Raw genomic sequence first — 12,671 nt, 5'->3', positions numbered from 1 at the left:
GGGAAGCTGACCTTGCAGCTGAGACCACCTGCACCCCCATCATGCCCCGATTTGCCTAAGGGTGCACAGGGCCCCTGGGGCGAGACCAAAAAGCCCTAGCCCCCACCCAAACTAGCCTGGACCTTTTTGGGTGCCTCTGGTTCCCTCTGGGGAGGGTCCAGGAGGCTGCAGAGCCCCCGTCCACCACCTGCTGCCTGCCTCTGCTTCAGGCATGACACGCTCCCACTGGGTCAGCTCGTAGAGGTGTGGTTAGGACAAGACTGTTTTCTCAGCCAGGTGGAAGGGTGGGGGACAAGGAAGAGAGGTGTGCTGGCAGCAGCGGATGCCCAGATATCTCCGTCTGGAGAGGCCTGACAGCCAGCTGCCTGGAGGGACGGAGCTGCCCCCGCTGCAGGAAGCCTGCATGCGGCTGGGCTCTAGGAGCAGCCTGCCCGGGTCAAGGGACGGCAGGTTCTCATACTCACTGAGCCTCCACGGCGAGCTCCGGCAGCCTCCTGTCACATGGGCCAACGCCTGGGAGCTGGACCGTGGAGCTGAACAGCTGGGGGTCAAGTGTCAGCTCTGCCTGTGACCCCAGGCAAACGATCTAGCTAACCTCTGTGCCTCAACCCCTCCTATGCAAAACTGGGACAAGAACAGACACCACGCCCCCTGGGGCTGTTGTCAGGCATCACGAGATGAGAGGTGGCGAGCGCTCAGGGTTGCTCATTTCATCAAACCCTTAAAGAGACTGCTGGGATCTGCCCCGATCCCGGATTAAAGATGGGGAAACTGAGGGGCGCCTGGGTAGCGCAGTCGTTAAAGCGTCTGCCTTCGGCTCAGGGCGTGATCCTGGCGTTCCGGGATCGAGTCCCACATCAGGCTCCTCCGCTGGGAGCCTGCTTCTTCCTCTCCCACTCCCCCTGCTGTGTTCCCTCTCTCGCTGGCTGTCTCTCTGTCACATAAATAAATAAAATCTTAAAAAAAAAAAAAAAGATGGGGAAACTGAGGCCAGTGGCAGAGCCAGGCTTCTGAGGGTGGTTTCCTGACCCCGGGACCACATCTTCCCAGTGTCTGGGATGGGAACCTGTATTTTTTAACAACCCTCCAGGGGACTCTGATGAGGAGCAAGTTGGCCCCCGTCCCTTGGTGGGAGGGGGCAGAAGAGGCGGCAGGGCCCTGGTACCTTGAGGATGGAGTTGTCCTGACGAGTATTCTTCGTGTCATATCCCTCCAGCAGGCAGCAGCGCACTGTGGAGCCTGAGCCCGCGAATTCAGCCAGGTTCAAGTCGGCGAAGCCCAGCTGGGGACAGAAGAGAGTGTGGGAGGCTGCACGGGGTGTGCGTGCACAGCGGGCGGCACAAGGGTTAACTTGGGGTGGGGGCAGGCAGATCCCCTGGGCCCGCCCCACAGCCCAGACTGAGTGTTGCATAATGGCACCCAAGGACAGAGGCTGGTCTGGAGCTCACAACTCTGAGGCGTACAAAGTGCCCTTTGTGCCACATCCCAGCGTGCACTGGGGCAGCGCCTGAGATGAAAGGACATTGTTGTCTGTGACACAGAGGCATTGTTCCCTGGGAAACAAGGCTGTGCTGTGGGAGCCGCCGTGCCAGCGGGCAGGGGGGAGGGAAGGCCCGTGGGAACTTGGTATGGGGGTGGGGGCAGGCAGGAGTCCCTCATGGAGGTTGGAGTGAGGGGCTGGCAGGAACACCTGGCTGCTCCTGGGACGCAGAGTGAGGCACCAGGGATGTGGAGGGAAGTGGGAGCACATTCGAGAACAGGGTGTAGGAGCTGGGAAAGCCTTTGCAAGAAGCCAGGTCTCCAGACCTGGGGGAGGAAACTCAGTTAAGGTGGGGGGTGCTAGGATTAGGGTCTTGGGGAACAACCAAACCCACAGGTGGCATTTATTGAGCACCTACTACATGCAAGTCTCTACTGCAGAGTTTAGGGGCACACAAGCCAGAATCAGAGACTTGACGGGTTCAAATCCCAGCCCTGCCATCAAGTCAGAGGGGCCCTCATTTGGCAGGGAAGAAAACTAAGGTTCTAAGAAAACTAAGAAAACTAAGTGACTTGCCCAGGGCCCCACACAGCCCAGGCAGCAGAGTCAAGCCCAAGACCAGGCCCAACTAGCGTCCAGTCTAGCCGCCCCTCTGGGCCCCAGCTTCCTTCCCTGGAGAATGGGAACAGGGCCTGTCAAGGGCATTTGATCACAGGACAGGAGGGAAGGGCCTGCAGGTCAGACACGTGCCATGCGCCTGGTAAGTGCCTGCCGGGTGGAGGTGGGAGGGCGCAGCCGTCCGTGCCCATGTGACTTCATGGGAGGAGAAATTTCCACTCTGGCAGCACCTTCCACAGCCCAATTCTAGCCACCCCAGCCCTCTGTTTCTGGAGAGGGCCACCAGCGCCCGGACCGGGGCAGAGCGGACGGCCCAGAACACGGAGCTTCCTGAGCTCCAGTCAGTGGGAAGGGACACGCCTTCCACGCAGGGCGAGGTGAGGCAAAGGCATTTCCCCTCCGGACGGACTGAGCCCACCGCCTACTGCCAGGCAGCCTCCCAGGGGCCACGGAGGGTGGGCTGTGAGTGCCCACCAAGAAGGGGGTCTAGGGAAGAGGGGGCTTAGTCAAAGCCAGACGTAACCCCTGCAGAGCCACCTTTCCCGCTGGTCCCCACGGGTGCCGTGCAGACGGCAACAACACAGATGGGCCACAGCAGGAGACCGGCTGGGTGCCCACCACCCAGCCACGCACGGGGGCTGTGACAGTTAGAAAGCAAAAGGAGTCTGTGAAAACATGCCCACGGCGTGCTGGCAAGTGAAAACCACGCTGCAGAATCTGTTTAGAACAAGTCCCTTTTGTGTGTGTAAAAATCCTACTGTCTGTGTGCACCCGAGTCCACACACGGGGAGCTCATTTTCCGTTCCTCTAAACCCCATGTGCATGGGTTTGACTCGCTGCTCTGTGTGTACCTTTCGTAATTTTCTTTTTCTTAAGAGGTCTGGGAAGACCCTAATGAATCCAAGGATGGGGTCTGGGGAGGAAGACTGCAGAGGAAGGGGTGGAAATTGCCCTTCTCACTCTGAACTTCTGTACCATTTGTGTTACAACAAGCGTACGGTAGCTTTGTATTAAGTGCAAAGACTATCAGTAAAGATATTTCCAAGAAAGAACACATCTCATGCAGAGCTGAGTGTCTCCTGTTTGGTGCAGAGAGGGGGCTGGAAGTTCTTCTCTCACGCCTATTCCATCCCACTATCCCTTCAGAGCCCCACTCACCTTGGAATAAGCCTTCCCGCCTTTCAGCTCCTGCAGAGAGACAAACAGAAGCAGCAGCGTGACTAGGGAATCCTAGGGACCTCATGCATCTCCCCTCCCCACCCGTCCCACCGAATCTGACTGCTGGGGGTAAGTCAAGCCAAGGAGCAGAGTGACTCACTCCTTGCCCTCTGGCGGGGACAGGTCGGGGATGGGGCTAAAGCCGCTGGATCAGTGGCCTCACACTCCCTCTGTTGGGCCCTCAGCCCCCAGCCCCAGCCCTGAAGCCCAGCCTCACCTTGCGCACCGACACGCGGAAGATGCAGGGGTCCAGCAGGCCGGTGGCCGGGTTGGCGCTCATCTTACACACGAAGGTGAACCTCTTCCGCCACCGCACGCAGTTCTCCTGCACCTCCTCCCTGCAGGGCAGACAGGTGAACACGAGCATGCGGGTCAATACAGGTATCAGGGACAGGACCGGCCTTTTGGGAGGGGATAGGAGGAGGAGGAGGGGGCTCTCGCTTTTTACTTTGTATCACAAAGTGACTGTATTTTCATAAAAAGGACATGCTTGTGTAAGTGTTGTAAAAACAAAAAAATAAGTAATAAAAAAGGAAAAAAACACAAGGTAGGGGTGAGGTCAGGCGGGGGGGGGAGGCTACTCCTTGCCCCTGCTTCCAACGCTGCCCCCTCCCCTTGTTCTGTGGCCTAAAGGGGAGGGGGGGGGGTCCTTCCTCTGCCATTACCTTCCTGACCCCTGGCCATTCAATCGACTCTCACAACAGTCTTCCCGAACTGGCCCCAGAGCCCATTTTACAGATGAAAAGCGAGGTAAACTGCCCAGTGTCACCCAGATAGGAAACAGCTGGCCTTCCGCTCAGCGCTGTCTGGCTGCAGAGACCCCTTCTTTACCACTAACAAAAACAACGTTAATAGTAACAATAATGGCATCTAAGGCTCGTATCGCGCTTCCCCCGTGCCAGGCAGCACTCACCAGGCACTTCAGTGATGCCGTTCAAGGGCCAGAGACCCACGATCACGCCAACCCTCCAGCCAACTGTCTGGGACAGCTACTACCATCAGGCCAATCCCACATTCACAGACACCAGGAGCTGGGGGCTAAGACCCCAGCCCGAGGCCCACCGCGCGCACGGCAGAACAGGGACTTGAACCCGAGCCGCGGGCTCCCGGTGCCACATGCTTCACTCTCACCACACCAGCCTGAGACACCAACTTGGGGTCCTCAGCTTCCCTGACACTAAGTGGGGAGCTGGTCTTCAGTCCAAGTTCCTTCTGCACCGGGCGGGGGGGGGGGTGCGGATTACCACACTGAAAAATTCAGCACCGCCTTAACAGGGAAATGCTTTGTGCCCTGGGAAGGAGTGGGGCCTCAGGGAGCTTGCAGCCAGCCTCTCCCAGCTGCTCAGCAGGATCTGGGGTGGCAGTGACAAGCTCCACAGCCCTGCGCAGCTCCCCGTCCCCCCACAGCCCGCCTGGCAGAGCCCGTGCTCAGGAAGGGGTGGTCACGGAAGGGAAGGGACAGCTTGAGAGACGTTATCTCCTGCCCCATCATCCCATCTAACAGGAACGGCCGCGTTGGACAGCTGAGGAAGTGACCACTCCACACCCCGGGGACCCCAGGATCACAGGTTAACTGCCAGACTGGGGCCTGAGGGTAGAGGGTCAGCACGAGTGGGGCATCATCTGGACGTGGGCGTGTTTGGTTCTCACACAACCTCAGACGATAGGCTCTACGCCACCCTCTTCCACAGGGGAGGGCACTGAGCCTCCAAGAGACTGCCCCAGATCACATCCCCAGTGACTGACAAAGCAGGATTGAACCCAGGACTGTCCAACTACAGTCAAAGCATTCAGCCACCACCTTGGTTCACGGGCCACAGAGCCTGGAAATGCCTGGCAGGCAGAACCCATCACGGTTTCCAGGCCAGCAGTGCCCTGCCATGTACCTGAGACACGCACCCATGTCTCTGAGTGCCAAGTTCGAGCCAGGCACGGAGCTCTGCAAGGGACTTTATTCACAGATCAACACTGACAGTTACCCCAGTGATGACTCAGTGTCACCAGGAGAGGGTGGAGGGAAAGGGTGAGTCAGAGTAGGTGACTGGCCACAGGGAGGTGACATTCAAGCTCAAACGGGAATGAAGAGAAGGGTGTAGCCAGTGGGGGAGACAGTTCCAGGCAGAGGAAACAGCATGAGTGAGGAACAAATACACTTTTGGTTTCCTTGGCCTCGCCTCCCCTGCGCCGGGCCTCTCTGAGGAGCCCCCTCCTGGCTCCACACGACGCTTCTCCCACATCCTGCCTGGGCCGTGACAAGGGGCACCAAGACTCGAGTCAAGCAGACCTGGGCTCACAGCCCTCACATCACTGAATGACTCAGCCAGGGCTTGACCTCTCCACCCTCATGGGTAAAACAGGAACGCCACGCACTCATTTGTGGGCACCTGGGAGCATCGGCAAGCCCCACAAAGGGCCAGCCTGGGGGGGTCTGTGAGACAAGCAGAAAATGTGAGGGCTAGAGATGAGGGGAGGAAGAAGACCCCCAGCAGACATGGACAGGGACCCTGCCAGAAGCAGGTGTCACAGGAGAAGCCGCAGCCCTGGGCTGGGAGGCTCACCCGACCCAATCATGCTGGCTCCATCCATTCATTCAAACATGTGCCAGTCACTGTTCTGTGCACCGGGACCACAGCAGTGACCAACTTATGCTGTGGTGGGAGGAGAAAAATTAGGTCAAGCAAACAAGAAAACGTAGTAGAAGGGAAGAGAACTAGAATTCTCTCTCCTGGCCAATACTCTGATCTTGTATGTAGAAAATCATAAAGAATCCACTAAAAACTATCAGAATACAAGAGTTTGGCAAGGTTTCAGGATAGAAGAGCAATATACAAAAATCAATTATTTCTATGTCCTCGTGAACATCCACAATGAAATGAAGGAAATAATTCCATTCACAACAGCACCAAAAAGAATAAACGGGATTACATTTAACGAAGAAGTACAAAATATACATTCTGGAAAACTAGGAAACATTACTGAAAGAAATTCAAGAAGATCTAAGTAAATGGAAAGACATCCCACAGTCATGTTTCCAAAGGTCTAATGCTGGTAGGGCAACACTCCCAAAATGATCTAAACATTCAACCCAGTCTCAGCTGGCTTCCTTGCAGAAATTTGACACATTGATCCCAAACCTTGCAAATTTAAGGGTCCAGAATAGTCAAAGCATCTAGAAAAAGTAGAATAGGACATAATTAAAGGAGTCACATGTCTTTGACTACAAAACTTCTACAAAGCTACCATAATCAAGGAAGTATGGTTCTGGCATAAGGACAGACACATAGATCATTGGAATGGAATTAAGAGTTCATAAATAAACCTTCACATTTATGGTCAATTGATTTTTGAAAAGGGGGGGGTCTTTTTAACAAAAGTTGCTAGGACAATGAGATATTCACATGCCAAAGAATGAAGTAGGGCCCACTTCTCATACAGTATACAGTAACTACCTCAACAGGATCAAAGACCTAAGTGTAAGAGCTAAAACTACAAAATTCTTAGAAAAAAATACAGGATAACTCTTCGTGCTCTGGGATTAGGCAACAGTTTCTCAGATACGATGCCAAAAGAACAGGTGACAAAAGAAAAAACAGAAACACCGAACTTTATCAAAATTAACCTTTTTCATGACTCACAGAACACCATCAAGAGAGGGAGAAGACAGCCTACAGAATGAAGGAAAATATCTGCAGACCCTATGTTTAACAAGGGACTTGTCGCTAACAATATATAAAGGGCACTTAGAATTGACCAGTAGGGGCGCCTGGGTGGCTCAGTCGTTAAGCGTCTGCCTTTGGCTCAGGGCGTGATCCCTGTGTTCTGGGATCGAGCCCCACATCAGGCTTCTCCGATGGGAGCCTGCTTCTTCGTCTCCCACTCCCCCTGCTTGTGTTCCCTCTCTCGCTGGCTGTCTCTCTCTGTCAAATAAATAAATAAATAAAATCTTAAAAAAAAAAAAAAAAAAAGAACCGACCAGTAAAAGCCCAATTTAAAAACGGGCAAATGATCTGAACACACATTTCTCCCAGGAAGATACACAAGTGGCCAGTAAGCACAGGAGAAGATGCCCAGTGTCATTAGCCACAAATCAAAACCGTAATGAGTGACCATTTCACACGCACTAGGAAGGCTATAATCAAGACCGATCATAACAAGAGCTGGGAGGAGAAACTGGAGCCCTCACACACCGCTGGTCGCCGGTCGGAGCGTACGGGGGTGTGGCCCTTGAGGAAATCATCTGGGCACTCCCCAGGAAGGTTAAACACAGAGCTACCTGAGGACTCCGCCGTGCTCCTCCTAGGTGTATGTCCGAGAGAAATGAAACGTATGTCCACAGTCTCCGTAATAGCCAGAAAGTGAAAGCAACCTGAATGTCCATCAACCAGTGAATGTCTCCATACAGTGTGGTCTATCCATAGGACGCGGTAGGATTCGGCAGCCAAAAGAAACGAAGCCCTGACTGCCGCTAAAATGTGGCTCAACCTTGAAAAGCGCTAAGTGAGAGAACCCAGTCACAAAGAACTGCATATTGTATGGTCCCCCGTACATGAAACGTCCAGAATGGGCAGATCCCTAAGAGACAGAAAGACTGGTTGGTGACTGCCGGGGGCGGGGGGAGTTGGGAGGAAATGTGGAGTGACTGCTAATGGGTATGGGGTCTCTTTGCGGTGATGAGAATGTTCTAAAATGGACGGTGCTGGCGGCTGCACAACTCTGTGCATAGACTAAAAACCACCGAACGGTATGCTTTAAAGAGGTGAACACCAACAACATGGTAGGTTGGATAAAGAGAGGAACATGGAGAAAACAAAGGGGAAGGTGGATCAGGACTGCTGAGAAAAGATAACAAGGTAAAAGCTGCTATTTCAGGCGGATGGCTGGGGAAAGCCCAAAGGCCGGGACATGTGGGTAGGGCCAGTGTGCTGAGCAAAGTCATATTGACTGGGGAGAGCTGGCCAGATGCATGAACAGCAAATGCAAAGGCCCTGAGGTAGAAACATGCTTGGCAAATGGAAAAGTGGCCTGGAGGCAAGTGGCTGAATGGGACTGGGGAGGAAAGCAGAGGGGATGTGGTTGCGGAGGGGGCAGGGGGTTAGGTGTCACGTGGGACATCAAGGGCCATGGTGAGGTCTTTGAATCGTACTCTGATGGTGACTCTGTCTTGCCACAATGGCTTGAGGCGGAGGCAGAGAGCAACCCCAGAGTAGGTGGGTGGAAGGGCAAAAAGAGCAGAAACATTTCCCGAGCAGCCAGAGGCCCAAGCCTAAATGGGGGACCTGTGGGGTGGCCATGGCTCCCACAAGAACCCTCAGATCTCCACCCACCCCCTCCACTCAGCTCAGCCCAGGAATTGGAAGCAGCTGCTGGAGACCTGAGGAGGAAGCTCACAGTGTTGGGCGTGTCGGAACACCCAGAGGAATTAGGATTAATGTCTGGGAACAAAAGCCGATATATCGGATCGTAGGCTCTCTCCCTTCCCCTTTGTGAGTCTGCCCTGGGAACACAGGCCAGGAAGCCTGAGGCCCTCTCGGGGTTCCTGTGGGCCTGCCAGGCTGGGCCTCGCGGTGCCCTCCCAGGCTCAGGTAACAGGCGCCTTCCTCTCCCTCCACAGGAAGATGGGCTGGGGCAGGGCTCACGGGATCAGCACTGGGCCTCCCCGTTGTTTCCACAGGGCTCTAAACACACACTATTAAATGCCACCACTCCCTCGGGAAGAGGCTCACAGCCCCATCCCGGCCCAGGAGGTCACGGCAAGGGTAAAACAAACACCCCATCAGCACCTCTTTCGCAAAGGCCTACTGTGTGCCACATGGCACTCTTCAACACTGAAAGGTGGCTGTTACCATGCGTACTTCACAGGTGACGAAGGCGAGGCTCAGCAAGGCCGAGTAACTCACCCACGGCCGCAGAGCTGTGAGGAGCAGAGGCCAGTCTAGACCCCGAGCGCATCTAGGACTAGAGCCCATGTCACAGAACCAGAGACTTCACAGCCAGGAGGTGGCCCTACAGCTGCCTCTGGAGAGAGGGATTCCCAGGCTCAGGACAGGGACAATGGAGGGACAGGAACACAGGCTTGGGGGCAGGGGTGGGGTGTTCATAAAAAGTGCAGGAATAAGGATGCCAAGCAGGAGGCCAGGACCCCAAGTAGGAGCTGGCCAGGCCAGGTTTGTGGAAACCTCAGGAACTTGATTCACTTGTGAACCTTTTATTAAGCACTCAGTAGGTGCCGGTACTGCTAAGGCCCTGGGGATATAAACAGTGAACCAAACAGAAATTCCTGCCCGCGAGGGGCTTAGCCTGGCAGCAGGTAGGAGACCGACAAAACAAGGCACACACCACAAGGAGGTAAGTTGTACGGAGGAAAAAGGAACCAGGTGAGGTGGCAGGCAGGGCCCCGGTGGGGAGAGCGCGAGGGAAGGTGACCAGGGAAGGTGACATCTGAGGAAAGAGCGAAGCGGGTGAGGCAGGGACCTAGGCCCTGGGGGAGCAGCAGCCCAGGCAGGAGGGCCAGCCTCCCCAGAGGCCGGGAGGTGGGAGCGTGCCTGACTGGTTGACCACAGTGCAAGGAGGCCAGCGTGGCTGGTGGCTGGAGCAGAGCAAGCGAGGGGGGTGCTGGGAGGGAGGCAGGAGAGGGGATCCTGGCCCCAAGCCTCCAAATCATGGAGAGGTGCCAGCACTCACGGGCACCCACGTGCGCACAAGTAGGTAGGGAAGCACAGAAGAAATGAGGAGAGGGGGACGCTGTCCTTTTTTTCCCCTTTTGAACTGGAACTATCAATGTGGCTTCTTTTAAAAGCATGACTGGGGGAGAAATGAACTCCTCTGGGAGGGCTCAGCGTTGCCATGAGGTCCGAGGCCACAAAGTCACTGTGGGGAATGACCCCCAGGAACAGCAGTGGCCCCGTGCAAGATCCCTGAAGGGTGACTAGGACTGTGAAAGCCGAGTGCCACCTCACACCACTGTGACCTCGGTGGACTGTGAGCCCAGGGGACAGGGACCCGGCCTGCCTGGGCACCCTCGGCCTCCACGTCCATCTGCAAGGACAGGAGGCACAGTGAGCGCCTGTTTCAGAAAGAGGGGGAGTGGGAAAGAATTAAAACCAATGAGCAACTATGCAGAAAAATCATAAATAAGATGTTTGTTAAAAAAACACAGCACTCGGAGTCCGCACTGCTCGCTCTGCCGGTGTGCCTCAGGACGGGCTGGAAAACAGAACTGTAAAGATGACACAGCCAAGCCCAGAGGGGAGGCCACCCAGAACCGTGGACCCCAAACTCCCAGGCGAGGGGCTTGTTCACGTCTCCCTGTTCATGAGGGGACAATGGTCAAAGGAAAGAGGGAGCTCATAGCAGGTCTGGCTAGGGTGGGATGAGGGACACCAGGGACACCTTCTTCATTTCTGTCCACGAATCATTTCTGTGATTGAATTTTAAATTGAAAAATGAGTAAAGGGTGTGAGGTTAGAAGGGCTAGTCAAAAGCCAAAGGGGGTGTGACCCCCTCATCTCCCTGACTCAAGGTCTGGGCCCAGACTCGCCCTTCCACAGGACCAGGCGCCACCCCCAGGAAATGTGATGAGGACCCCAGCGCGCCCCAGCCTGGGGTTTCAGGCATGAGTCCCCAGCTCCACGCTGCCGGGGACAGGTAATTACAGAGACTGCGTTTTCAGGGGAGTTTTGTTTTTAGCTTTAAGATATACAATTAGACATCTGAATCCCAGAGAGGCGGGGTGAGCCCTCCACCCACCGCAGCCCACTGTGGCCAGCCCAGTGGCAGAATTCAGTTATTTCTGGGTTGTCCTAAAATAGGGCAGAGCACTGCAGGAGGCTGCTGTCCTCAAGCCAGCAGAAGTCCCTCGGAGCGCCCCTGGCCCCAAATCCCGACCAGGCCTCTATTACGCACCCACAGAGACTTACTGTGGGTGCTGGCTTGGCGTGGGGCCCGGGAGGGTGTGGGGATAGAGCAGCGGCAGACCTCCCGGAGGAGGCCCCAGTCGAGTGGAGGAGACATACACTTCACAAGTGACTGACAGCTGCCACCAGTCCCCAAGAGTGCAGACAGGGGCCTGACCTGGTCTAGGACAGTGACACCAGTGCTGGGACCTCAAGGTGAGCCTGGCCAGGTGACGATGAGATGAGATGTCCCAGGCAATGGGAACAGCCCAAGAAGACCCCAAGGGAAGGAGGTGGCTCCCAGGAAGAGGTGAGAGAAGGCCAGGGGGGAGGATCAGGCCAGTGACTGACCCCAGGGAGGTCAGGGAGCCCTGACTTCTTCATCTCTGCCCAACACCTGAGGCTGTCAGGATAACTCCGTGGTGCCGTGTCTGGTTTCTTCCTCCTGCTCAACTGGACGGCGAACACAGAGAATTCTGCCAACACAGTGTTGTGGCCACGTCTTCCTAGTCCCTGCTTCGCCACGTGTCAGAGACCAAGGAAGGCAGCTGGCCACCACTGGGGACCCACACAGATGAAGACCGCATCTCCTCTGTCACCGTTATTTCCCCAGAGCCCAGGACAGAGCTGCAGAGTGGGGCTCTCACTCTAGACCACCTTCCTGGCCCCTCAGGCTCATCTTTAATTAACCAATAGTAAAAGCAGGTCCTGTTCGAGCTCGTGCTACAGGATACATGTTTCATATATATGACCAACTGCACTCTACTGCAATCCTATGAGGTGTGTGCCATTATCATTCCCAATTTAAAAATGAAGAAACTGAGATCTAGAGAAGACAGGATAGGCCCCAAGTCACAGAACAGGGTTGGATGCTGACCTGAGGTGGCCTGACACCAAGGCCACATCTTCACTTCTTCCCCATGTCAGTTCCCCAGAGGGAAATGCTTCTTCCCGGGCCCCAGCAACCGAAGAGCCTCGAAGGCTGTGAAGGGTGGCAGGTCAGGGTGACGTGAGCCACCATTCTCAGCCTCTCAGAGGCTGGTCAGAAATTCGGGATTCCCAACAGGAGCCACCCCAGAGTCCAGGCTCCATGGTTCCCCAAGGTCAGCGCACTGCCACATCCCCAGCACCCGGCCCAGGCCGGCATCACCACCCAGAAAGTGCAACAAGATCCCAGAGCCTTGGCAGCCCCAGGGTCTCCATCACTCAGGTGACAAGGGGTCAGTGCAAGTGGGAGCCACCTCCTGGCCACGGGCTGCCACACCCACAGGGTCCTTGCAGACAGGGACCAAAGAGGCCATTTGGTGCCTCTCCCTGGAGTCAGAGCGAAGACGCAGCATGGCCCGCAGTCACCAGAGGAACAGAAAGGAGAAGGGAAGCCGGGGTATCAGTGGGGCAGCCCCCGGTATGGGCTCCACCCACGCCCCCCCATCAGCAACTCACCCTCTGCCACACGGCCTCAT

At 55.6% G+C, this 12,671-nt stretch overlaps 1 protein-coding gene across 2 annotated transcripts in view; it reads right to left on the bottom strand.

The window, feature by feature from the left end:
- Positions 1-12,671, bottom strand: part of EEIG1 (estrogen-induced osteoclastogenesis regulator 1) — a 34,167-nt gene that overhangs the window by 8,698 nt on the left and 12,798 nt on the right. For both annotated transcript variants that reach the window (XM_087869338.1, XM_045771020.2), the window contains 3 exons: positions 3,534-3,654; positions 3,257-3,286; positions 1,166-1,282 (listed from right to left, as the gene is read on the bottom strand). In XM_087869338.1, the coding sequence (XP_087725464.1) occupies positions 1,166-1,282; positions 3,257-3,286; positions 3,534-3,654 (268 nt within the window). The remainder of the gene's footprint in view (positions 1-1,165; positions 1,283-3,256; positions 3,287-3,533; positions 3,655-12,671) is intronic.

The sequence above is a fragment of the Ursus americanus genome, chromosome 18, assembly GCF_024610735.1.
Source record: "Ursus americanus isolate L20-20 chromosome 18, mUrsAme1.1.p, whole genome shotgun sequence".
NCBI classification, from domain to species: Eukaryota; Metazoa; Chordata; class Mammalia; order Carnivora; family Ursidae; genus Ursus; species Ursus americanus.
Note: the sequence above shows the minus strand (reverse complement) of the source record. Positions and strands in the feature narration are given on the sequence as shown.